The sequence below is a fragment of the Thamnophis elegans genome, chromosome 13 (genome assembly GCF_009769535.1).
Source record: "Thamnophis elegans isolate rThaEle1 chromosome 13, rThaEle1.pri, whole genome shotgun sequence".
NCBI lineage: Eukaryota > Metazoa > Chordata > Lepidosauria > Squamata > Colubridae > Thamnophis > Thamnophis elegans.
Genome location: NC_045553.1, coordinates 29,309,385 through 29,334,871, shown reverse-complemented (window position 1 = coordinate 29,334,871; position 25,487 = coordinate 29,309,385). Strand labels below are relative to the sequence as shown.

General features: G+C 41.3%; 1 protein-coding gene across 1 annotated transcript in view; it reads right to left on the bottom strand.

Annotated features, from left to right (window-relative positions):
- The window catches only part of DOCK5 (dedicator of cytokinesis 5), a 143,888-nt gene that overhangs the window by 83,938 nt on the left and 34,463 nt on the right, over positions 1-25,487 (bottom strand). Inside the window, exons 3-10 of the mRNA XM_032229966.1 lie at positions 23,268-23,308; positions 17,048-17,103; positions 15,552-15,648; positions 13,591-13,739; positions 9,141-9,276; positions 6,479-6,636; positions 4,738-4,819; positions 1,243-1,372 (exon numbers count right to left, since the gene is read on the bottom strand). Coding sequence (XP_032085857.1) covers positions 1,243-1,372; positions 4,738-4,819; positions 6,479-6,636; positions 9,141-9,276; positions 13,591-13,739; positions 15,552-15,648; positions 17,048-17,103; positions 23,268-23,308 — 849 coding nt within the window. The remainder of the gene's footprint in view (positions 1-1,242; positions 1,373-4,737; positions 4,820-6,478; positions 6,637-9,140; positions 9,277-13,590; positions 13,740-15,551; positions 15,649-17,047; positions 17,104-23,267; positions 23,309-25,487) is intronic.

Here is a 25,487-nt window from a genome sequence, read left to right as displayed (position 1 = left end):
CAAGATCTTCTCTTAGCATGAAAGGTTTAGAATAAATTATTAGGGAACAATGACTTAACATCTTTTAATTTATTATAGGCATACTAGTACATTTATATTTGGAGTGGCTTTACAAAGTAGGTTCCTATTTATATTATATATATATATCTTTTTTGGCCCAGAAGATACTTTTAGAGGACAGAGGAAAAGCCAGCTATTAGGACAGCAATAACTTGCCGACTTATCCTAAACACATTTTTTTAACCCTGGCCGTGTCCTCATGGCCTCTTAATCTCATCTACAGCTCATTTGAGAGGCAACTTTAAGTTGTCCTTATGTACGCCAAGATCAAAGCAGTATTTAACTTGCAATTCTGATATTATCTAAAAGCCACCTCAATGTGCCCCAAATCTGTCTTTGTCTTCCATTCCTTGAGGGAAACTCAGATGATTGTGTTGTGGCTGCCAGCTGCCAGCAGATTCAAACAGTGAGGAGGTTGGGGAGGATGATGGGCCAGTTCTGGAGTCTGGGGAAGTCTGACAGTTATCAGCTGCCTTCAGAGTCAGACTCAGTGAGGCAGACGAACAGCTGGAGCCTGTTCCCAGTGTGCACATGCACAGAGCTGCCAGGAGAACAGCTAAGGAACAAGGGTCAACTCGGAAGCAAAGCCACAGGTGGACAGTGAATGGCCGCCCCTCCCACAGGGAATAAAGAGGAGCGAAAGGGGAGGGGAGTTTGCAGAAGGCAATTAGTTCAATTCATTAGGGTGAAGATCTGTTCCTGACTTCTTGCCAAGTAATTGCTGCTACAGCGTGGCGTTTGGAAGATATCGGCCTGGCAGCTCTCCAAGCCTGATAAAGGTCTGTAGTTGTGAAATCTCTGGAAAGACCAGGACTTTGCTGGAGAGGAATTCCCTTTAAACTAAATTAAGGGGTTTTTATCGGGATGAGGAGTCGGCTTCGTGACTTTTGGGAAGCCTAGGTCAGAACAGATTGCAACGATGGGGAACAGATGAATCAGAAGCAAGACAGGGACAGCCATTTCCCATGTCACTGGAGTTTCCTGATGGATCAAGGATGAGGAAGACCACTTCAACTCTGCAGTAGAGAAAGGTCCTTTAACTTGCTTTCATCTTCTTATCGTGTTGAACCTCAGCATGCAAATGGCCAGATGAAGAACAAAGCCCAGAACTTCAACTGTTATTTTCCAGTACACATTTGTTGAAAAGAAGACCTTAGCACCACCACCACCCAGTCCTTGTACCTGCTACTCCAAAAGGTCTCCGGAGGCCACAAGTATGCTTCTTGCCTTCTTTCAACTCCATGTGGCCAACTCGTACTATTTGACACACTAGGCTGACCCGAGGCCGGATCAAGTCAGAACTGCTGAGATCCTGGCGGGGCAACAAAAATAATTGTTGGAGTATAAAATAACTTGGGGCATATTGAATTGGCCTAGGAACACATGGAAAGAATCTTGTTTATTTATTTATATCCCTTTATTAATTTTATAAATAATTCAAGGCGGCGAACATATCCAATACCCCTTCCTCCTTTTCTTTTCCCCACAACAACAATCCTGTGAGCTGAGTTGGGCTGAGAAAGAGGGACTGGCCCAAAATCACCCAGCTGACTTTCATTAATAAGAGAGGACTAGAACTCATGATCTTCTGCTTTCTAGCCTGATGTTTTTATCATTAGATCAAACTGGTTCTCTTATAGAGAAAGAATCTCTCTCTTTCCCCCCTTCCTTCCCTCCTCCTCTTCCCCTCTATCCAACTATCCATCCATCGTGTCTGCCTGCCTGCCTGCCTGCCTGCCTGCCTGCCTGCCTGCCTGCCTGCCTGCCTGCCTGCCTGCCTACCTACCTACCTACCTACCTACCTTCTGTATCTATATTATATGGTCCAAAACCCATGAATGTGTGTAGCTTCCTTCCTTCTTTCTTTCTTTCTTTCTTTCTTTCTTTCCTTCCTTCCTTCCTTCCTTCCTTCCTTCCTTCCTTTCTTTTTTTGCCTCTATATCAGCTTTGACTCCGGGTGATTGCCTGGACAAGTCTCCACAATTTTCTTGGCAAGATTTCAGAAGTGGTTTACCTCCTTCCCAGGGCTGGGCTGGGACAAGGTCACTCAGTTGGTTTTGTGCCTAAGGTAGGACTAGGACTAACACTTGTGGTTTCCTGGTTTCTAGGCTGCAGCCTTAACCATTATGCCAACCGGGCTCTTGTGCCAATTTCTATTAAGAGTGTTCAAATGACCAGCATTTATGCAAGGAGTATTTTTTTTTTGTGCCAAGGGGAAATGAATCAGCAGAACGAGCTTCTACTTTAGGTTTGCCATCTTTATTAGCTAGATTAAGTAGATTCACTCCTCCTCCTGCTTGTTACAGCGGAAATACCTCTGTCTCCTGGACTTTCTGCCAAAGTGAAATTGAAAACAGGAATGGACATTGTTCCAACAACTGTGAAGCAATATCAATTCCCCTATAGCTCCACCGATGGAAAGAAGTTGGGGTGAATTAGGCAGGAGGGGGGAGGGTAGTTGTTGCTGCCAAGTTGCCCCAAATAAATTGGGCTAAATTGGTACAGGTAGCTTTCAACTTATGCCCAAATTTTCTGCTGCTAAATGAAACATTTGTGAAGTCAGTTTTGCCCCATTTTATGACTTTCTGGCCATAGTCATTATGTGAATCATAATTGTTAAGTGAATCTGGCTTCCCCATTGACTTTGCTTGTCAGAAGGGTGCAAAAGATGATCACATGACCACAACCAGTTGCCAAACATCCGAATATTGATCATGTGACCATGGGGACGCCCTAATGGTTCTTAAGCGGCTTCCCCATTGACTTTGCTTGTAAGAAGGTTGCAAAACGGGATCCCAGGACCCCAGGATACTGCAACCATCATAAGCATGAATCAGTTGCCATTTTGATCATGTGACCATGGGAAGACGGCATTATTTGGCAGATGTTAAGTATGCTCATTGCCCAGCCCTGTTGGTGTGATAAATAAAACTAACTTTATAATGCAGAACCTTGCCTAATGATTACATTACTGTACACACTAGCTTTGTTTTTTGTAAAAATGTTTTTAATTTTTATTTTTAACACACATATAATCCAAAGTGTACCATTACACCTTAACAAACATTTTTTTAAAAAAATATTCAATATATCAATTCCTCTTACCATCAAGCCACATCACCTTTCATTTGCCCTTCTGCTTTCCATACACCATATTATAGTCTGTTTCATCTTCAACCTTTCTCCTCTCCCTCTCTCTTCCTCCCTACCTCCTTTCTTCCCTCTGCCATCTCTCTCTTCCCTACTTCCGCTTGCTCTCTCCCTCTCCCCTCTTTCCACGCCTTCCCTCTCCCCTTCTCTTTCCCTCCCTTCTGCTTCCCTCTCTCCTGTCTCCTCTCTCTCTCTCTCTCTTTCCCTTTCTTTCCCTCCCTTCCACTCTCTAATTTGCATGGTGTATTTCAGTGTCTGAGCAAGCTCCATTTAATATTAGTGGCATTAATAATTATATTCCAGAAAATATTTTCTATATTGTTAATTTTACATACCTTCTCCTTGTAAAATATACTTATATACAGGTTCCATTTATTTCCCCCCCCCCCCCCACAAAAAACCCTCTTTTTTGGCTGAAGTGTGAGCCGGGTTCAGGTTTCCAGCTATTCTTATAATACTATTACATAGTTATACATCATTAAGCGCCCATATTTTTTAAGCCTCGTATACACACTAGCTTTTAAAGTAATTAAATTTTCCAACCTTTAACCATAAGCATTATTGGCTATGACTGGGGGCAATTCTTCAAGATTTAAGGTAAGCTCCCACCCTAAAATTGAAATATTAGGGGAGAAAACAGACCAAATATCCCAGCCTATATGCCAGGAGTACCAAAGTTTTTCTGCCTCTTTATGTATGTTCAGCTCCCAAAGATTAATTACATGAAAACAATTTAATAAATGCTACTTTAACTAAATTGGGGGCGCAGTGTCGATCAGAAAGGTCGGCAGTTCGGCAGTTCGAACTCCCAGCGCCGTGTAACGGAGTGAGTTCCTGTTACTTGTCCCAGCTTCTGCCAACCTAGCAGTTCGAAAGCATGTAAAAATGCAAATAGAAAAATAGGGACCACCTTTGGTGGAAAGGTAACAGCATTCCGTGCGCCCTTAGCATTTATTCATAGCCACATGACCACAGAGACGTCTTCGGACAGCCCTGGCTCTTGGGCTTTGAAATGGAGATGAGCACTGCCCCCTAGAGTCGAGAACGACTAGCACATATGTGTAAGGGAAACTTTACCTTTACCTTACTTTAGCTAAAAATACTCTGAATAACAGCAGTGGACAATCCAATTGACTTTTGGGATTCAATATTAACCACTTTGGAAAACCCTGAGATACACAGTAAGGAACATATTAAAATCAGAGATCAGCAATTGAGTGGCCGACTGGTTGGAAAGATCTGTTATCCAAGGTATGGCTGAGAATCAAAGCAGCCAGGTATAGGTTGGATGTCAAAATGACCTTTTTAAAAAAGTTAGTTGGCTTTGTTATAGAGATAAATCCGAGACATCTTTCCAAACCATTGTGCTTCTTAGACAATGAAATAGATTATGTTGACCCTTCCCATTCACAGCATGGCTCCTTGCCCAATGACACTATCACAACAAAGGTACAACAAAGGAACACAGTTATAAAAATGAAGTTATCTGCCAGTCAGTACAACCCAAAAGGCAAAGAGAAAATTTACCGTAAAGACAGCTTGAAGATTGTTAAGCTTTTCAATTTCCTTCGGCATTCCATTGCTTCCCCAGCGAACCAGGTAGTTTTCACTAAAATAATAGTAATAATATAATAATAAAAGACCTGCAAATAGAAATAGAACGACTGTGGCAAAAGAAAGCAAAGGTGGTACTTTTAATATTGCAAATAGTAATACTGTAGGTGCTTTGAGCACAATCCCAAAACAACTGGAGGACCACTTTAGCACCATTAGAAGTGACAAAATTACCATTGATCTATCAAACACCTGTATCTGCCTGTCCCAGGTCCTTGGTAAAGACTCAATCTTCTTATATATATTAAAATGTCTCTGTGTGTGTGTGTATTTTCAAGCATAACTTTGGAACACCTTGAGCAATTTCAACCAAACTTGATAGACAGATGACTTACTATTTGGAAAAACATACTGTGGGGGTAAGACACCCCTAGCCCCCCTCGGGGTGTGTGTTCTGTTAAGATACAGCATGTTGTGCCTTGAAATGGCCTGTACTGTACTGCCGTAAAATGGCTTCTACTGTACAGTGCAGTGGAGTTGCCATGGTAATGGCTTCACAAGCACTCCACCAGGGGGCTCCCTCTGGGAAGGGGGAAAATCAACATTAGAAATTATGTTTGGTCTGGACATTTTCCCCCTATAAATAAATACACGGGCAATGCTGGGTTATCAGCTAGTAGGTGGATAAAACTGCCAAATCCAGTGCGAACATCTGGCTGACTGTGTGATGAACCATAAAATTGGACATGCTGTTGCTGTTCAGGACATGCAAATCATTTTGCCCAGCATTAAAACAATGCCAAGGCAATTTTATGTCCAAGATGAATGCCAAAGGGAAACAGATTTTTCAGGTGCCTTTGGCTTTTATAGAAATAAAACAAGGAAGTCCTTCTGATCCTAAATTGCAACATATCGTGAGCCAGTTTCCAAAAGAAAAAAAGAGAGTGAGAAAATAAGGGTACGAAGAATTGCCTTAAATGGAAATTATAGTGTTTGAGACTCCCCACCCCCCATTCCCACTTAGGAATAAGATCAGCAAAGGGGAAACTGATAGAAGAGATAGATCTAAAGCACTGGCATATTGTTTACAACAAAATTTTCCCATTCCCATTATAATTATTCAATTATAATGGTTAAGCCACAAGTTCCTGGTTTGTTTTTCTTTTAATGAAAGGACAGTTGTTTTCTTCAAACTAAAAATCAGCTTTTCATCTTCATAACAGGCCTGCGTGAGATACAGCTAGTCCCCGACTTACAATACTTCATTTAGTGACTGTTCAAAGTCACAATGGCACTGAAGAAAAAGATTTCTGACCATTTTTCTCACTTCTGACCGTTGCAGCTTCCCCATGATAACATGATCAAAATTCAGATGCTTGGCAACTGACTCATATTTATGACGTTTGCCGTATCCCAGGGTCATGTGATCAGCTTTTGCTACCTTCTGACAAGCAAAGTTAATGGGGAAGCCAGATTCATTTAACAGCCATCTTACTAAGTCAACAACTGCAGTGATTGACTTAACAACTGTGGCAAGAAACTTCATTAAATGGGGCAAAAACTTCCTTAAGAATTTTGGGCTCAATTGTGGTTTTCAAGGGCTTCCTGTATTGTTAAGCATTAAAGTCATAATCAATCTTGGTGATTACAGCCAACATACAACCAACTTTCCCTAAGACAGGTTTTAGAAAAAAGATTTTTACTAGCAACATACCTAATAAACTTGGATTGGTCTGGATCATAAAGGCTCATAAGCAGCTCTGCATCCTCACCAATATTGCAGACAAAATTCTTGAAATTGATGTACAGGCTGTAAGTGTGGGTATTATTAAAGATAGACTGTCCTCGTCGGTCTACATTCTGTTGAAGAGACTGGTTGGGAATAAGAGATTAAAGGAAATGTGAGAATGTAGAAAGAGCTAAATTATCCAATAAAGCTGTCTGTTTTTCCAGCCATGATCTAAGTAAGACTATTTTAGTTTCCCTAAAACTGAAAAGTGTGGCATGCTCCCACACCATGGCAACATGTATGCAGAATCAGGGCTGTGATTAAATGAATTTTGTGATCAACTAAAAGAAGATCAAAATATCCAAATACACACTCATACCTTCAGTAGTCAATGCATTTTTATTCATCCATCCATCTATCTAGCCATGAATTCATTCATTCATTCATTCATTCATTCATTCATTCATTCATTCATTCATTCATTCATTCATATTCTATAGCCGCCCAATTCAACCCAGTGACTCTGGGTGGCTTACAGTTCAAATTCTACTTATAAAAGCTGGAACTATTTTAAATGGATGGATAGATGGATGGAAGGAAGGAAGGAAGGAAGGATAGATAGATAGATAGATATGATAGATAGATAGATAGATAGATAGATAGATAGATAGATAGATAGATAGATAGATAGATAGATAGATAGATAGATAGATGATAGATAGATAGATATAGATCGATATTCCAATTCTACTTCTAAAAGCTGGAGCTATCAAGCATCATCTTATAAAGAGACACCCTCTTTTCTCAGTACTAAGATGATGCCAGGCACCACAATAAATCAACCATAATGTAAATTGGAAGTTTAATAGTAGCGTTGGAAAGCAGCACTTCACAGGAAGAGTAGTGGAAGCTCCAACCTTCCAATGGATGAGGAGGATCAAACATCACTAATTAAGATAACATGACAGTCATCTAATAAAAATAAAAGTAAATAAAATATAAAAATGAAAGGAAGAAAGAGAAAGAGAGAGAGAGAGAGGAAGAAAGAAAGAAAGAAAGAAAGAAAGAAAGAAGAAATATTCTACCTGTACATTTAAATCAAGAGATTAATCAAACAAAACTTCCAGAAAGATGAAGTTTTCATCTCATCACAGGGGAGTTTAATTAAACTTTCTTCCATGGATTAGCAATGCTAAGCAACATCATTATTTTATTAACCTGCATTAAACCCAGCTCTATCTTATTTATGCTCGCAACATGAAGCAAATATCAGGAATTCCCTTTTGCTGTTTGATGAATTAAATCTGCCGGGCTTCAAATCCAGTCTAAGGTACATGTAAAAAGGCTGAATTAAACCAGCAGTCAGGGCTCAACAGGACTCAGGAAGATGGTTATACAACAGGGAAAATCTGAGCAAGTTAATCCTTTCTCTACCATTGGCGAATGCACGTTCAGCATGTAATTTCCCCACTACACAAGAGTTCGGTCCTTAAACTCCACTCCAAATAAAGTACTGGATTTATTTCTGGTTTTTTTTTTCCACCTAAGGGACTCCTTCAAAGTGCTGCCATTGTTGAAATGTTCATTTAGGCCCAGAAAGGGAATCCAGTTCTTCTCATAAAAAGAAAGTACCGTATTTTTCGGATTATAAAATGCACGTAGCTTTTGGGGAGGAAAACAAGAAGAAAAAAATCTACCTCTGCCTGCCAGCAATTTGCCTCCTTGAAACAAACAGCAAACAGCCTGTTTCGGTTTCAATTTCAGCACAGCCTGATTAGCACAAGAAAAAAATTCTGCCTCTGCCTCCCAGCAATTTGCCTTCTTGCAGCAAGCAGCAAACAGTCCGTTTCAATTTCAGCACAGCCCAATTAGCACAAGCAGCTGATTGTTGGTTGGATTGGCCTCCCGATGATCAGCTGTTTCAGGCTGCAGGGATTGCCATAGCCTATTGCCACCTCCACCCGTCCCATTTTCAGCCTCCGCATCCCATTTTCACTCTCCGCACACCATGTTTTCAGCCTCCACAGAACGCATTTTACACCCAGAATGGGCGGTGGGGATCGGAATGGGAGGAAAATGAGGGACCTGGAGGCCAAAAAATGAGATGCAACTCGAAGGCCAAAAATGGGGTGTGCAGAGGCGGCAATTGGCAATGGCAATTCCTGCAGCCTGAAACAGCTGATGGTCAGGAGGCTGACCCAACCGACACACTCAGCTGCTTGTGCTAATCAGGCTGTGCTGAAACTGGCTGCTTGCTGCAAGGACGCAAATTGCTGGGAGGTCAAAGGATGGGGACTGGCGGGTGGGGCTAGATTCAGTGTATAAGACGCACCCAAATTTTCACCCCCTTTTAGGGGGGGAGTGCATCTTATTCTCCGAAAAATACGGTACTTGTAAAATTTCCAGGTTAATCCTAGGCAAGCAGAAAGGCTGCTCACCATCCCTAAAAAAAGCACAGCAATTATTGATTATACTGATATTGAAATGTTGAGACGGAAATACAAGTTCTGTTTGTTCAAAGCATAGCCTCACCACACACTTACATCATGTTATACCACTGTGCATCTCTTTTGAGTTTTCATTCTTGCATAGAGTTATTTCTGGCCAACTTCCTGATCAGGAAACAATATGCTTTAAAAAAAAGTACCTTTTCTTCTTGGATCCTGTCCTCAATTCTTTTGGATGCTGTCTCATGTGCTTTAAAGAGGGAAATCATGCTGGTAACATCTGGATCCAGTATGTTCCCATTATCATCACGCACCACCAGGTCCAGTCCCAAAATCCTTGCAAATAATCCAGAAAAACAAGGAGGTAATCAAGAGCAGAGGAGACATAGAAGAACAACACAGGAGAGCAAACTCATCAGGACAAAATTCAGCAGTCCATCTGCATTTGAAGACAGCAAAGTCCACATTCTGGACAGAGAGGAGTGCTGGTTTAAAAGAGGGGTCAAAGAGGCCATCTATGATAAAATTGTATAGCCCTCTCTCAACAAAGGGGGAGGATATATCACCATCTCTCTCCTGTTTACAATGCAGTCCTTTCAGCAATTCCAAGAAGGCTCCACACCCATTTGCACTATTCAAGTGACTTTGAGGGCACAGATAAACCTCTCTCAATGACTCTGAGAGAGAGCGCTAATGACCAGATGACTACAAGAAATATAAATCCTTCCATTCTCCATCATTCAGTCAGAACTGAAGAAGCTTCTTGGATGAGAAGCGAAACGTCTTCAAGGAAAAAAAACAAGAAAGTCCTGTTGCCTTTTGAAAAAAGCACATTTGGGACAAGGGCAAAGAGAGAGACCTAAAAAATCCGGACAGATAACATTTGCCTCCTTAATGACAATAACTTTTCAATTAAACTAAGAACCCAAATCCTAGAGCCAATTATATCTATTTCCAGCAGATGTTTTTAAAAGTCTTCTTTTATCTGCATATCACTGAAAGCTAACGGAACACTTCATATAAGGGAAAGTAACACTGCCCAGATTCGAGGAAAACGTGAAAGAATTTTGCATAGCTAAAGGAAGTATAAAGGTAAAAAAGGTTCCCCTCTCACATATGTGCTAGTCATTCCCGACTCTAGGGGGCAGTGCTCATCTCTGTTTCTAAGCCAAAGAGCCAGTGCTATCTGAAGATGTCTCCGTGATCATGTGGCCAGCATGACTAAATGCCGAAGACACACAGAACGCTGTTACCTTCCCACTAAAGGTGGTTCCTATTTTTCTACTTGCATTTTTTACATGCTTTTGAACTGCGAGGTTGGCAGAAGCTGGGACAAGTAACGGGAGCTCACTCCATTATATGGCACTAGGGATTCAAACTGCTGAACTTCTGATCGACAAGCTCAGTGTTTTAGCCACTGAGCCACCATGTTCCTTGAGCCCCCACTCAATATGTCAATGTCTCTCTGTCTCTCTCTGTCTTTCTCTCTCTCTCTCTCTCTCCCTCCTTCTCTCTCTCTCTCTCCCTCCCTCCCTCCCTCCCTCTCTCTCTCTCTCTGTAAAATGTATATATGCCTTAATAATTTAATAACAAAATCTGGAACAGGAAGTAAGAAGTTCCCCACTGCAGAGATCCCACTTTAAGGGTAGCAGTATCCATGAGTTTTCCAAACTTTCCCCTATGCAGTTCTACAATCATTTAGGAAGCTTCAAACAAGAACTGAAATGCTCAGCAAATGCTGCTGCTGAAGCAACATTCTGGCCATAAATACGTTTAGTATCCAAGGCAACTTTAACACTTATGGACATCAACTCCCAGGGGAATTCTGGGAATCAAAGAAGTCCACAGATCTTAAAGCTGCCAAAGTTGGACACTCCTGATCTACGGGTTTCTTTTACATTTTATTTCTTTAATCCATTTATTCTGCCTCACTTGTAGTCACTCTAAGCAGCGAACAAAACAAAACTGTGAACACGTACCAAACTAAAACATGACATAAACTAAATGGAAGAGAATGATGTTATCTGGTTTGTTAATGAAAACTACCAAGCTCTGAAAGCACCAAGGACCAAGGACCCCACATAAACAAAACTTCCAGAGTATCTGATTTGGATGGGCATTAATATCTCCAATAACTGACTGGTGCACAGAATCTGGATATTGCTAGTGTTGGATTCAAAGCATCCTTGCCTACTTGGGATCCAAATGTTGGACCTTTCTAGAGCCAATGTATATGAGGACTGGATCGCTCAAGATGGGCGATAGCCAAAGACCAGAATGATGCATGGCTATAACAAGACCCAAATAGCCACATCCAAACACTTAGCCCACTGCACCATCCCAGTAGAGGAGGAGGTGCAAAATTGGTAGTTTGCTTCTACTTTAAAGAGAACTGACACTTTATACTTTGTAGTTGCTGGGTGTACCCCCTGAAAAAGCTTTCCTAGTTATTATAACAGACTAGCTTACCAAAAAGGTTACTGTACATATATCCTGGAATCCCTGCCTGCACAGCTTTTAATCTAGTACCAGTCAAGGGAAGTTTGATAATCTTGCAGTATTGTTGGCAGCCATATGGAAGTAGTTTGCTATTGACATTTCTAGGAAGCTCTGCAACTTTCCAGCACAGTCCAAAACTTTGACATTTCATGGTAATCGCCATCCAACTATAATCAAACCTGATTCTGCTTAATTTCCAAGTCTCCCTTTCACACAAATATATGCATGAATGAATGAATGTCGGTGGCTCACTGGCTAAGACACTGAGCTTGTCGATCAGAAGGTCGGCAGTTCAGCGGTTCGGATCCCTAGCGCCGTGTAATAGAGTAAGCTCCTGTTACTTGTCCCAGCTTCTGCCAACCTAGCAGTTCGAAAACATGTAAAAATGCAAGTAGAAAAATAGGAACCACCTTTTAGGTCGAAGGAATCTCTGCCTGCACAGCTTTTAATCTAGTATCAATCAAGGGAAGTTTGACAGTCTTGCAGTATTGTTCCGTGCACCTTCGACCTTTAGTCATGCTGGCTACATGACCACAGAGATGTCTTTGGACAGCATTGGCTCTTCAGTACTCATCTCTTGAAATGGAGATGAGCACCGCCCCCTAGAGTCAGGAACAACTAGCATATATGTGCGAGGGGATCCTTTACCTTTACTTGTATGTATGTATGTATGTATGTATGTATGTATGTATGTATGTATGTATGTATGTATGTATGTAATGGAAAGGATAGGATAGGATAGGATAGGATAGGATAGGATAGGTGTGCAGACTAGAGGAATTGAGTTGTGGCTGCAAGTTCACCCTCCTATTCCTAGTTATGAAGTCCAACATATTTAAAAAGTGCCAAGCAATTGGAGGATGTTTGTTGTGCGCAAGGGAAAATAGGTGTCTGGTGGATTTGGGGGTATTTCCATCCTCTAGAGCTCTTTAGAATCAACATCTCCAGCACCTGTTCCTCAAGCACTAACTCTGGCGTCTGGACAACACAGTGCTTATTCACTCAATGTGCCACTTGTCCCATAATCTAGTGTGAAATCAGACTTGGCGTATCAACTATAAAGAAGTCTTTGGAAAAGGGCAGGAGAACAAAGAAAAGTGGGATCCAAAGTGAAATGGAAATAGAAAATAAAGTGTCGCGCACACAGAAGTGGGATTCACAGCTTGATGGAAATAGACTTGTTTTTTTTTTAAATAGTATTTGTGACTTTAGGTATCTGGAAGATCCTGCATGCAAACATATGCTGTGTGTAAAGGGGGAAGGAGGGGGTGAAAAATCTCTACCATGAATCTTGACTGAAAACATACAGTTTCAGATATCTAGCAGACTGCTGTTATCCACAGCTGTCAAGAGCAGAGAAGGATCTTAGTTGGTGGCAGAGGGCATACTTTGCAGCCACGATTGGACTTTTAGCCTTTATGAGGTGAATAATGGGAGCTGACAATATGAGCATAACAGTAAATGAACAAACAGCCAAAACAATTAAGAAAACCAAATGGAAAAAAGTCAACAAAATATACTCAAGTAAGTAGACTGCTTTATACAGGTAGTCCTCGACTTACGATCACACTTGAGCCCCATATTTCCGTTGTTATGGTGAGACATTTGTTAAGTGAGTTTTGCCCCCTTTTACGAGCTTCCTTGCCACAGTTGTTAAGTGAATCGCTGCAGTTGATAAGTTAGTAACCCGGTTGTTAAGTGAATCTGGCTTCCCTATTGACTTTGCTCATCAGAAGATCACAAAAGGGGATCCCATGACCTTGGGACACGGCGACTGTCATAAAGATGAGCCAGTTGTCAAATATCTGAATTTTGATCATGTGACCAAGGGCCGCTCCAAAGGTTGCAACTGTGAAAAATGGTCATAAGTTACTTTTTTCAGTGCCGTTGCAACTTTGAACAGTTACTAAATGAACTGTTGTAAGTCGAGACTACCTGTTTATCATGCCTGAACCCAAAGTCCACCTTTTTTAAAAATAAGTCCATAAATTCATATTTTAGAGCTGGGCTCATGTGATCAAGGAGATTCTGATGTCAACAAGCTGATCCATCATATCTAGATGCACCGAGAACATTTTCTTTTCACACTTGCACCTCTAGTTATTCAATTTAAGGATGTGACTGAAGTCTGAGAAAGACAGCCTGTATTACCTGTTGCCATAATCGATTTTGGCCGTGACTTTCTTCTTGAGTTCAGCCAACTCATCCTTGGGGAGAGTGCCTGATAGGATCTGGGATCGCCATTCAATCAGACTGTAGGTCATCTGTTGTACAGTGCGAAAGAGGGAGCTTTTGTTCTCCTAGAGCAGACAAGAAATGAGAAACAGAAAATTAAACAAATAACACAACAAAGGCATCCTATACTAATAGGAAACTCATGCCATTAGAAGAGAATATTTGTAGCTCAAGGTTGAACCTTGGTGCCTTCTTGAGTTTGGCTGTTTTCTTGCAGAAGCCAAACATTAACACCCAGATAAGTAGATTAGGTAAAGGTAAAAGTTCCCCTTGCACACATGTGCTAGTTGTTCCTGACTCTAGGGGGCGGTGCTCATCTCTGTTTCAAAGCCAAAGAGACAGCACTGTCCGAAGACATCTCCGTGGTCATGTGGCTGGCATGACTAACCGCTGAAGGCGCACAGAATGCTGTTACCTGCCCACCAAAGGTGGTCCCCATTTTTCTACTTACATTTTTACATGCTTTCGAATTGTTAGGTTGGCAGAAGCTGGGACAAATAACAGGAGCTCACTCAGTTACGTGGGGCTATGGATTCAAACCACTGAAATGACCACCTTCTGATAAACAAGCTCAGTGTATTAGCTACTGAGCTACCGCTAAGTAGATTAACACAGGATTACTACCAGACCGACAATCAATCAATAAAGAATACCCCAAAGGAATTACCAACACAAACAAACAAACAAACAGTAAACAACAGCCTAATCAAGGAACCAAGAACACTCCCACCAACACTGACAGGGCAAGCCACTTTTTTTATAAGCAGATAATTATCCACCTTCTAGCACTAATGAAGTTACCTAGTTGGGTAATGAAATGTTTGTAAGAAACAACCAAGCTCAAAAGACCCCACAGGAAACTCATAATCTTCCATTTCTTCATTTTCCAAAAGGTTATACTGAATCTGTCGTGGCTCGCCAGTGGCCAGAGGAGCTGGTGGCAGACTCCGACAGTGGGGAGGTTGGGGAGGAACATGGGCCAATTCTGGAGTCTGGGGAAGGCTTTGATGAGGGCTCTGCGTCAGAGGCAGGGAGGGGGCCAGGATGGTCTGACAGTTATCAGCTGCATTCAGAGTCAGATATCAATGGGGCAGAAGAACAGCTGGAGCCTCTTCCCAATGTGCACATGCACAGAGCTTCCAGGAGAAAGGAACAGCTAAGGAATAAGGGTTAACTCGGGAATAAAGGCACAGGTGGACAGTGAATGGCCCCTCCCATAGGGAATAAAGAGGAGCAAACGGGGAGGGGAGTTTGCAGGAGACAATTAGTTCAATTCATTAGGGTGAAGATCTGTTCCTGACTTCTTGCCAAGTATTGTCTGCTACAGAGTGGCGTTTGGAAGGTATCGGCCTGACAACTCTCCAAGCCGGATAAAGGTCTGTAGTTGTGAAATCTCATGAAAGACTGTTTGCCGGGACTTTGCTGGAAAGGAATTCCCTTTAACCTAAATAAAAGAGGCTTTATCAGGACAAGGAGTCTGCTTTGTGCTCTTGGGAGGCCTAGGTCAGAACAGAATCCAAATGAATCACCTATAGTATATATTACATCACTGAATAGGATGTATTTGGTTATATCTTCCTGTCTTTCCAATTTATCTTCACAAGTTCACACTCCACAAAGGAAGTATACTTGGTAACTTTCAGCCACCATTGTTTACCTTGCAAGGTTGTTCAAAGAAAAAAATGGACATAGATCAATGCATGCCAGCTTGAGTTTCTGAAGGAAAGGCAGGATATAAAGCAAAGTGTAACCACTTCTTTCTGGTTTCTAAAAATTGTTCCTATGGTTATAATAGCCCATAAAGCTTATCCACCTGAACCCCTTATTTGCTTTGGGAAAGAACGTATGTTGGCCCAGTAAAGAGAATTAGTACTTACCACATACAGCCTATGCCAGATCACTACCCATTCTCGCAAAGTAGAGGTGAGTTCTTGGACCAATGGAACTTCACTAGGAATTACTGTCTCATTTTGTCTATGGAAAAGTGGTTGAAATTATTGTTGGTAATTTAAGGTCTGCCAAACAAACTGTTTTTAGGACTTACTAGATTTACATATATACATGTTGTGCTTGCATGTCTTATTTATTAATATTTTGAACCTCGGTGGCGCAGTGGTTAGAGTGCAGTACTGCAGGCTGCTTCTACTGACTGCCGGCTGCCTGCAATTTGGCAGTTCAACTCTCACCAGGCTCAGGGTTGACTCAGCCTTCCATCCTTCTGAGGTGGGTAAAATGAAGACCCAGATTGTTGGGGGCAAATATGCTGACTCTGTAAACTGCTTAGAGAGGGCTGAAAAGCACCATGAAGTGGTATTCAAGTCTTAGTTTTATTGGGGAGCGGGGAGTGCTATTGCAATAAATATAGCTGCTGCTGCTGCTGATGATGATAGATAGATAGATAGATAGATAGATAGATAGATAGATAGATAGATAGATAGATAGATAAGCCATTGTGGTGCAGTGGTTAGAGTGCAGTACTGCAGGCTGCTTCTGCTGACTGCCAGCTGCCTGCAATTTGGCAATTCAAATCTCACCAGGCTCAAGGTTGACTCAGCCTTCCATCCTTCCGAGATGGGTAAAAGGAGGACCCAGATTGTTGGGGGCAAATATGCTGACTCTATAAACTTCTTAGAGAGGGCTGAAAAGCACCATGAAGTGGTATACAAGTCTTAGTTTTATTGGGGGGGGGAGTGCTATTGCGATAGATATAGATGATAGATAGATAAATAGATAGATAGATAGATAGATAGATAGATAGATAGATAGATTAGATAGATAGATGATAGATAGATAGATAGATAGATAGATAGATAGATAGATAGATAGATAGATAGATAGATAGGCCATTGTGGGGCAGTCGTTAGAGTGCAGTATTGCAGGCTGCTTCTGCTGACTGCCAGCTGCCTGCAATTTGGCAGATCGAATCCCATCAGGTTCAAAGTTGACTCAGACTTCCATCCTTCTGAGGTGGGTAAAATGAGGACCCAGATTGTTGGGGGCAAATATACTGACTCTGTAAACTGCTTAGAGAGGGCTGTAAAACACTTCTAAAGCGGTATATAAGTCTAAGTGCTATTGCTATTCTTCTGTTATTGCTTTAAAAAAAGCTCCCAAAGTTTAACTTGGCTTATTCTGGATATGGTCTGGGATTACCAAAAGGAAGCATTCCTCAGTCTCGCCTGTCCATCTCCTAGACACTTTTTCATATCAGTTCTCAACTATTCTGTATAAATAAAACTTGTGAATACTGTATGAAATAATGCAGACAACTGTTTGCAGAACTCGATTCACAGAATGGAACCTGTGTAATTTAAAAAAAAATAGAATTCTAGAATTTGTTGCACATTTTTTTTAAATGATCTTGGCTACTCACCCACCATCTTGCACCGTTGCCTCCTTGAGATGAATGTAGGTTGATGGGAAGATACCCTAAACAAAAGACAAAACAACCTATGACTTTATCAAATGGGTAGAGAATTATGAAAGCCAAGAAACTGAGCTTCAAGCTTCCATCACTGCAGGAACTCTAGCCCAACAGCTCTATTTACCATCATGGATGGCAAAATGATTACTATTTCCTATAATAAGTCAAAGATAGTTGATCTCAATCAATTTCTTCCTCTACTACTACAAGGAAGAAAAGTGAGTGACAAGTTATAAGCACAAAAAAAATTACAAACTCAGAGAGCCCCAGTTTCAACCCTGAGCTACAAATATCCTGTTCTATTGCTACTGTAATATTGGTTATGTGAAGTTCTCTGAACTATCAGAGACAAAGAGGCATCCAGTTTTGATCCCCACACTATTAAAAAAAAAAGATGTCAAGACTCTAGAAAAAGGGCAGAGAAGAGAAACCAGGATGATTAGAGGACTGGAGGCTAAAACATATGAAGAACGGTTACAGGAACTGGGCATGGCTAGTCTAGTGAAGAGTAGAGCCAGGGGAGACATGATAGCAATGGAGCTGCCACAGGGAGGAAGGGGTCAAACACCTGAAGGCCAGACAAGGAATAATGGGTGGAAACTGACCAAGGAGAGATTCAACCTAGAAATAAGGAGGAACTTCCTGACAGTGAGAACAATCAACCAATGGAACAGAAGTAGCTTTTGGAAGTTGTGGGAGCTTCATCACTTGAGACTTTCAAGACGAGATTGGACTGCCATTTTTCAGAAATGGTGTAGGGTCTCTTGCTTGATCAGGGGGTTGGACTAGATGACCTTTCAACTCTGTTATTCTGTTATACCATTTCCTTCTTTACATATCCTTCCAAACCTTTGCTTTTCCCCCCTCTTGTTGATTCTAACACTAGATCTGCCTCTTGGAATACCTACAGGATGCTATCTTCCTTACATTTAGGATCTAAAGCATGAGAGGTACAAGAGATATTAAACTTGTCCCCAGTTATTCTCCTAATCATCCTGAAAGTGTTTTGTAGGAAAGCTAGCATCACTGAGTGACTCAAAACCACAACAAAAAACATTGTGGGATGGTTTTATATTCATTTATATTCTGGCAGGGAAAGGGGGCATATTTCCGCAAAGAACTCCTTTCAATCCCAACTAAATTGATTATCACTGGTAGCTTTTAGAATTATACACAAGGAAGCTGTGCCAGCAGTTTTAATCCAAGATGAATTCCTCTAATGTAAGGATCATGCTAATAAATATGATAATTAGTAAAAGAAGAAGAGGGTTAAGAGAAGAAATCCTTTCCTCTCAAAGCATTAGAGAATTCCAGTTTCCTCTGCTGGTCTTAATTTTATGCAGGTGGCAAGTCAGTTCTAGAGGAAGTGGTTATATTCATAAGCAGCAAAACTCGAATAAACACAAAACATGCAGTTTCCCCATCCCTTCCTTTAATTGACTCTGCCTCCAATTTTTCATTAGTTTTCTACACAGTCTAATCACAGAGAAAGTCCCCTTCCTTGTAGATTGCATCAATTATTCAAATCATCCAACTTCAACTTTTTAAAAGATCAATCTTCATGCTTCAATTTGATGTCCAAATATAGATTCAAACTTATTATATTTTTTAGCTGTAAAGCCAATGCCAACAGTAGGCAAACAACTGTTTCTTTGTATTAATATACAGCATTTATTTAAGAAAAATTATATGGCCACCCAAATCACTCTCAGTGACTCCCATTGGTATATGCTTTGTTCCAGATAAATCAAGAGATATGAATTAAAATTACAATCCTTCCCAAAAGCATGCTAGAAGCCAAACAGGACAACTTTTCATGTTTAGGGGCATAAACAACACACAAAGTTGATCAATGTGTCCTTACATAACTAGGCATGTTTCTTTTAATAATGTCAGTTTTGGAAAATCTACCTCCTTCTCAACGGTGAAATGAAAATATTTTTACTTCTGGTTCTGTGGGCATGGCTTTGTGGGCATAGTGTGGCTCGATGGGCGTGGTATGGCTTGGTGGGCATGGCTTGGTGGGCGTGGCAGGAGAAGGATACAGCAAAATCTCCATTCCCACCACACTCTAGGACCAGCCAGAGGTGGCATTTGCCTCCGAACTACTCAAAATTTCCGCTACCAGTTCTCCAAAACCTGTCAGAATCTACTGGATTTAACCCCTGCTCCTTCCCCAAAATTGAATGTTTCAGATCCACCTCTCCATAATGCTTCTTAATCTTAGGCCACCAGCAGAAAAAGATTGGCTGCCATGTTTTTTAAAAGGCTCTAGTGATCTTTCATTCTGGTATCCCAGCTAAGTATCATTTCTGTGAGTGGAAGAACTGTTTATGCACATCAACAGCTCAAAGACTGAATGGGGAAGACCCATTACTCCCTCAAAAAGAAAGTCTCTCCAGGAAGATAAATGAGCTGTGGATTAAAGATCTGAGGAAAACATTGTGAATGAGATCCCCAACCTCTTGCAAAGCTTACTTTGCTGTGGTGAATAATTTCCACGGATCAAGGCAGACTCAGTGACACTAATGCATTTCACACAGAGCATCGATATGGAAATGGCTCCAAGACAGTTTAAAGCTTTGATTATCCAACTGTGATAGAATGGAGAATATCCAAGAATGCAAAGTAGCTACTGTAGTTAGATTCTGGTTTGCTTGCTTGCCAGGGAAATCTAAAGGCATCTTTCCAGTCTGGACAGGATCTGGATATAGTTCAAAGAAAAGGAATTTGGAAAACAGAAAACCAGTTCTATCACATCTCCCAAAGTGAAGTGTATTCCATGGAAAATTAGAATGGTGCCCTAAATATTGTACTGAATCCAGGAAAAAAAATCATAATTCAAGTAATTATGGATGGGATGGGATGGGAAGGAAAGGGATGAGAAGGGAAAGGAAGGGAAGAAAACCCTATGGATTTGTCAGAAAGAAACTTTTCAAAATTTGAGTGAAATGATCATTGATTCCAGAACTCCTATTAACTGAACAAAACTCCTAGAATACAGTTGGCAATCTGTGGCTCAGAGTTCCCCCTTTTTCCATATCCTTGTAGGCCACCGAGGGATGGGTTCCTGTCAGTTCTAACCTCCTCTATAGAAGAGGTTCCACAAATCTACAGTGCCATTTAGAACCGGTTCCAGCTCCCTCCTCCCACCATCCACACATCATCAAGATGAAGAGCGAGAGGAGGAATTCTGGGAGTTGAAGTCTACAAGTCTTAAAGCTGTCAAGTTTGAACACCCCTGGTTTTTTTTCTAAAGGGTTAGGGGTGCAAGGTTCTTGTAACTTAACAGCTTTAAGACGTGCGTGCTTCAAATGCCAGAGTTTCAGAGCCAACTTCTTGGTTGCTAAGCAAGAGCATTTTTAAGTGAGTTTCACCACATTTTACAAGTTGGCCACGCCTACCCAGTCACATGGCTGCCAAGCCACTCCCACCTGGTCACATGGCCATCAAGCCACTCCCACCTGGTCACATGGCTGGCAAGCCACTCCCACAAAGCAGGCCACACCTACAGAAGAAATTCTAAAAAAAATTTGAAACCCACCACTGAGGCCACCCCATAATTTAGTAGGATCAGTGCTGAAAATTGTTGCATCGGCACTAAAACAGCAGGCAGTCTTTGGGGGCAGGGGACATTTTTGGGATTATGACAACCCCCGGCACATAGTGCACCCTACCAAAGTGAGGAGTATGGCTCAAGAACAGAGGTCTCCAACCTTGGCAACTTTAAGCCTGGAGGACTTCAACTTCCAGAATTTAAAGTCCTCCAGGCTTAAAGTTGCCAAGGTTGGAGACCCCAGCTCAAGAACACTGAAAAAGTTCAGGCTGGCTGAAGCCAATGAGATCTTCTGAGTGAGAAATTTAAAGGTGGAAATGGCAAGAGTTACGGAAGAAGCATAGACACTCTGCAACGAGTGTAAGATATAGAGAAGTTTAACAAACAGTTTTGACAAAAACTAGTTTTAGTGACATTTTTTTTCCTCACGTCATGCCTTTAATTATTTTGTTGGATTAAGTCTTATTCCCTTTCTGCATTCTTTATAGAATACCTCACTGGTAGAACTTTTCACTCTTTGCCTTAAGAAGATGGAATAAATCAAAATAAATTTTGCATTATAAAAAATTGAATTTTTCATAATTGAGGCAACACAAATATGGACTCATTTGCCTACTTTGCGTCATAATTTTTAAAAATCAGTTACAGTGACTTACTTAAACACACCCACATCCTCCATAGTCCTTAACCACCAAAGTAGTTAAATGTGACCTCAAAATCTGGCTGCATGTGCCCCTTAGATTGAATGCTGCAAACATTCCTCATAATCCAATTATCCACAAACTGGTTCTATTTCTAATCCAGGCTTTTGCTGTTTGCACACCTGTCTTGAAGTCTGCTCCTGGTAAAAGAGCTTGCTGTTAGATCGTCACACTGTTAACAAGATTTAACTCTTAACTCAATTTGTCTCAACTTCTACCCTCAAAACGATGCTATAGGGCACTGCACACCAGAACTAGACACAAGCAGAGTTTTTCCCCGAATGCCATCACTCTGCTTAACAACTAATTCCCACAACACTGTCAAATTATTTACTAAGACTCAGTGGTGGGTTTCAAATTTTTTAGAACCTCTTCTGTAGGTGTGGCCTGCTTTGTGGGAGTGGCGTGCTAGTCATGTGACTGGGTGGGAGTGGCTTGTCAGCCATGTGACTGGGTGGGCATGGCCAACTTGTAAAATGTGGTGAAATTCACTTAACAACGCTCTTGCTTAGCAACCAAAATGCTGGTTCAGAAACTCTGGCATTTGAAGCACGCAAGTCTTAAAGCTGTGAAGTTACAAGACCCTTGCACCCCTAACCCTTTAGAATAAAGAACCCCAGGGGTGTTCAAACTTGACAGTTTTAAGACTTGTGGACTTCAACTCCCAGAATTCCTCCTCTCGCTCTTCATCTTGATGATGTGCGGACGGGCGGGGGAAGGGAGCTGGAACCAGTCCTAAATGGCACTGTAATTTGTGGAACCTCTTCTATAGAAGAGGTTAGAACTGGCAGGAACCCACCCCTGCTAAGACTGTAATACTATTATTATTCTCATCTTTCCTAGGACCTATCTCTTCCTACTTGTGACTATAACCATGTTACTTGTACCTTTACAATTTATATTGTTTTGTTTCCTAGTATTATTAGTAACCTATGATTATCACTAAGTGTTGTATCTTATGATTCTTGATGAATGCATTCTATTTTATTTTTGTTTATGTACACTGAGATCATATGCACCAAAGACAAATTCCTTGTGTGTCCAATCACACTTGGCCAATACAGATTTCTATTCTATTCTATTCAACTTGCAGAATAATTTCATTGTATCCTCATTTTTTCATAATCTGTTGACTCCTAGCACTCTTCAAGGCATCTGAGAAACCAGACATGTTCCCGTCTCATGAATTAACTATTGGCATGCCTTCTTGGTTCTTTTCTTGCTTCTTTTACCAAATAGTGACCTCAGGGCCTCAGTGAGCCAGCTTTTTAAATCATAAAGGCCAGAAACACAATGATCTATTTTATTTCCCTTCTGCTTAATTAATATCGAATTGCAATAGTGGCGAATATTTGTAGCTCGGGTACAGGGTGAGGGTTTGTTCTTAGCGCTTGTGGTTTGGTTTCTGAACATTTCGTTCCATCACAAGAACCATCACAAGACAAACTGATGACTCATGGCTGACCCAACACAAGACCCCCCCCCCTTGACACACCCACACCTGAAGTCCTTATAAACAGAGGAACATCAACACTGACATCCCCTAAACTCCCCTGAAGATGTTACCTAGCCTGGTAACAAAACGTTCAGAAACTCACCCACAAGCTTGGAGAATGAACTCTCCCCCTCATAATATTGAATTATTGCATGGCTAAGTGCTGAGAGGTTTTTGATACTGATTGAAAAGCTGTTAGATAGGCAGCAAGATCACAGAAATGTAGAATGCATAAAGCCCCAAAATATTCTTTTTAAAACACTACCACAATTTAGGAAAAGCTTGAGAGAAAGGAGATGTGACAGAAGACTGATGGAAGATGAAGTTGCATCAGGAATGCCAAATAAATTTTAAGAACAAAGATTCAGAGGAATTAATGTATAGACACAAGGGGGAAAATATTTGGAGAAGTTGTACCTTTTTGGATTTATTTCGAAGACTGTAGCCTCTGTACCAGTCTGTCAAGGAAGGAGAAAACATATACAAAAATGATTTCACAATCATAAATTATTTTCAGAATTTAGTAAAATGATTCTACAAAGATGCACTTTTTAAGCATGGAACTAATTTCAACAACCCTCAATTAAAATTTCTTGCAGGCAAGCTATTTAAATTACAGTCAAAATTCAATTCACACTGCAATTTAAGCTGCAATTTACACGTTTGAATTCAATTACTTAAAAGATCGTATACAGATCTTTTCTCTTTCTTGACTGTTTATAAACTTTGGGCTACATCCCTAATAATTCAGATGTTGGCTGTTGATTTGTGCTAAAGGTAAGGGTTCCCCTCACACATATGTGCTAGTCGTTCCCGACTCTAGGGGCCGATGCTAATCTCTGTTTCAAAGCCGAAAAGCCAACGCTGTCTGAAAACGTCTCCGTGATCATGTGGCCAGCATGACTAAATGCCGAAGGTGCATGGAACGTTGTTACCTTTCAACCAAAGGTGGTGTTAGGCCTGCAGTCATATTCCTTTTAAGGATCTTTGGCCTGCCACACTCTCTATTATTTCATTATGCTGTTTCATTAGTGTAATAATTGGGAGGGGGAATAGAAAGGAGCAGAATTGTGGAATGTGTTGTTGTCATTCCTTTCTAGAAGCCCAAGGTCGTCTTTTGTCTCCACACCTCTGCACCTGACCGGAACCAGCTGGGTGGAGATGCCAGCGTGGCCGAAGAAGATTGGCCCATGTGATGGATTTATAGGTGTGGAGATAAGATCATGAACTTTCAACTGGGTGGAATCCCAGGAAGCTTTTAGATTTGGAATTCCACAGTTCGTGCTAACATGTCTGTCTTATTAAATTGGAACTTTAAGGATAACTCTGCCTTGGACTCTGATTTAATTCTGCTGATATTTGGAACGCTGACAGGTGGTTCCTATTTTTTCTACTTGTATTTTTACATGCTTTTGAACAGCCAGGTTGACAGAATCTGGGACAAGTAACAGGAGCTCACTCTGTTACACAGTGCTAGGGATTCGAACTGCCAAACTGCTGACCTTTTTGATCAACAAGCTCAGCAGCCACTGAGTCCCTTAAACAATTTGTGCTACACTTCCTAATATAATCTGCGGGTGTCTTGAGTGTGCTTTTATTTATACTTTTTTTTAGAAAAATGAATTCAGAGTATGAAATGGTCCTCTACTGCACTGCTGTTTCTGGGACTGGAAGGAAGGGGGGAGATCTCAACATGGAATACCCAACTTAATTCAAGAAGTCATGCAAAGCTTTAAACAAGGCAAGTGGTGTCTCCCAGATGGATGCTGTCATTGCTGTGAACAGTCGTCATTAAGAAATAAACAAGCCAGATGCCAGCTCCGGCCCTTTTCAGCCTGGAACAAACTGTACCAGTTTCAGCTCATTTGATAAATTCTGCCATGGACCACAATAGCCATTGTGACACACACACACACACACACACACACACACACAGTGGCTCCAAGCATCTCATGGCCAGATATAGAAAACTCTCCAAATTAGAAAGTCCAGGAATTCAACCAAGCAAGTTAGACATAAAACAGATGTGATAACTAGAGATGCTATCAGGAGTTCTTATTTAGATCTCTAGCTGGCCAGATGTGCCTGTTCCATGTGTGTTCCAAAGACTCCATTACATTCCTCTGGTATGATTCTCATCTGGTCTCAGATATTTAGCATTCAATGTTTTGTTTAGTTGCCTCTTTGTTGGAGTTGTTAGCTTCTCTCTTAAGTCTTTTCTTCCCTTCCCTTCCCAATTCTGTTCCTTCCCTCTTCCTTTCCTTTCTTTCCCTTTTCCATTCCTTCCCTCTTTTCCCCTTTTCCATTCCTTCCCCTTCCCTTCCCTCTTCCATTCCTTCCCATCCCTTTTTCTTCCCTCCTCCCCTCTTCCGTTCCTTCCCTTCCCTCTTCCTTCCCTTCCCTCTTCTGTTCCTTCCCTTTTCTTCCCTCTTCCATTCCTTCCCCTTCTGTTCCCTCTTCCTTTCCTTCCGTTCCCTCTTCCTTCCCTTTTCCATTCCTTCCCTTTTCTTCCCTCTTCCATTCCTTCCCCTTCCTTTCCCTCTTCCATTTGTTCTCTTCCCTCTTCTTTCCTTCCCTTCGCTCTTCCTTTCCTTTCCTCTCCCCTCCCCTTTCCTCTCCCCCTCCCTTCTTATCTCC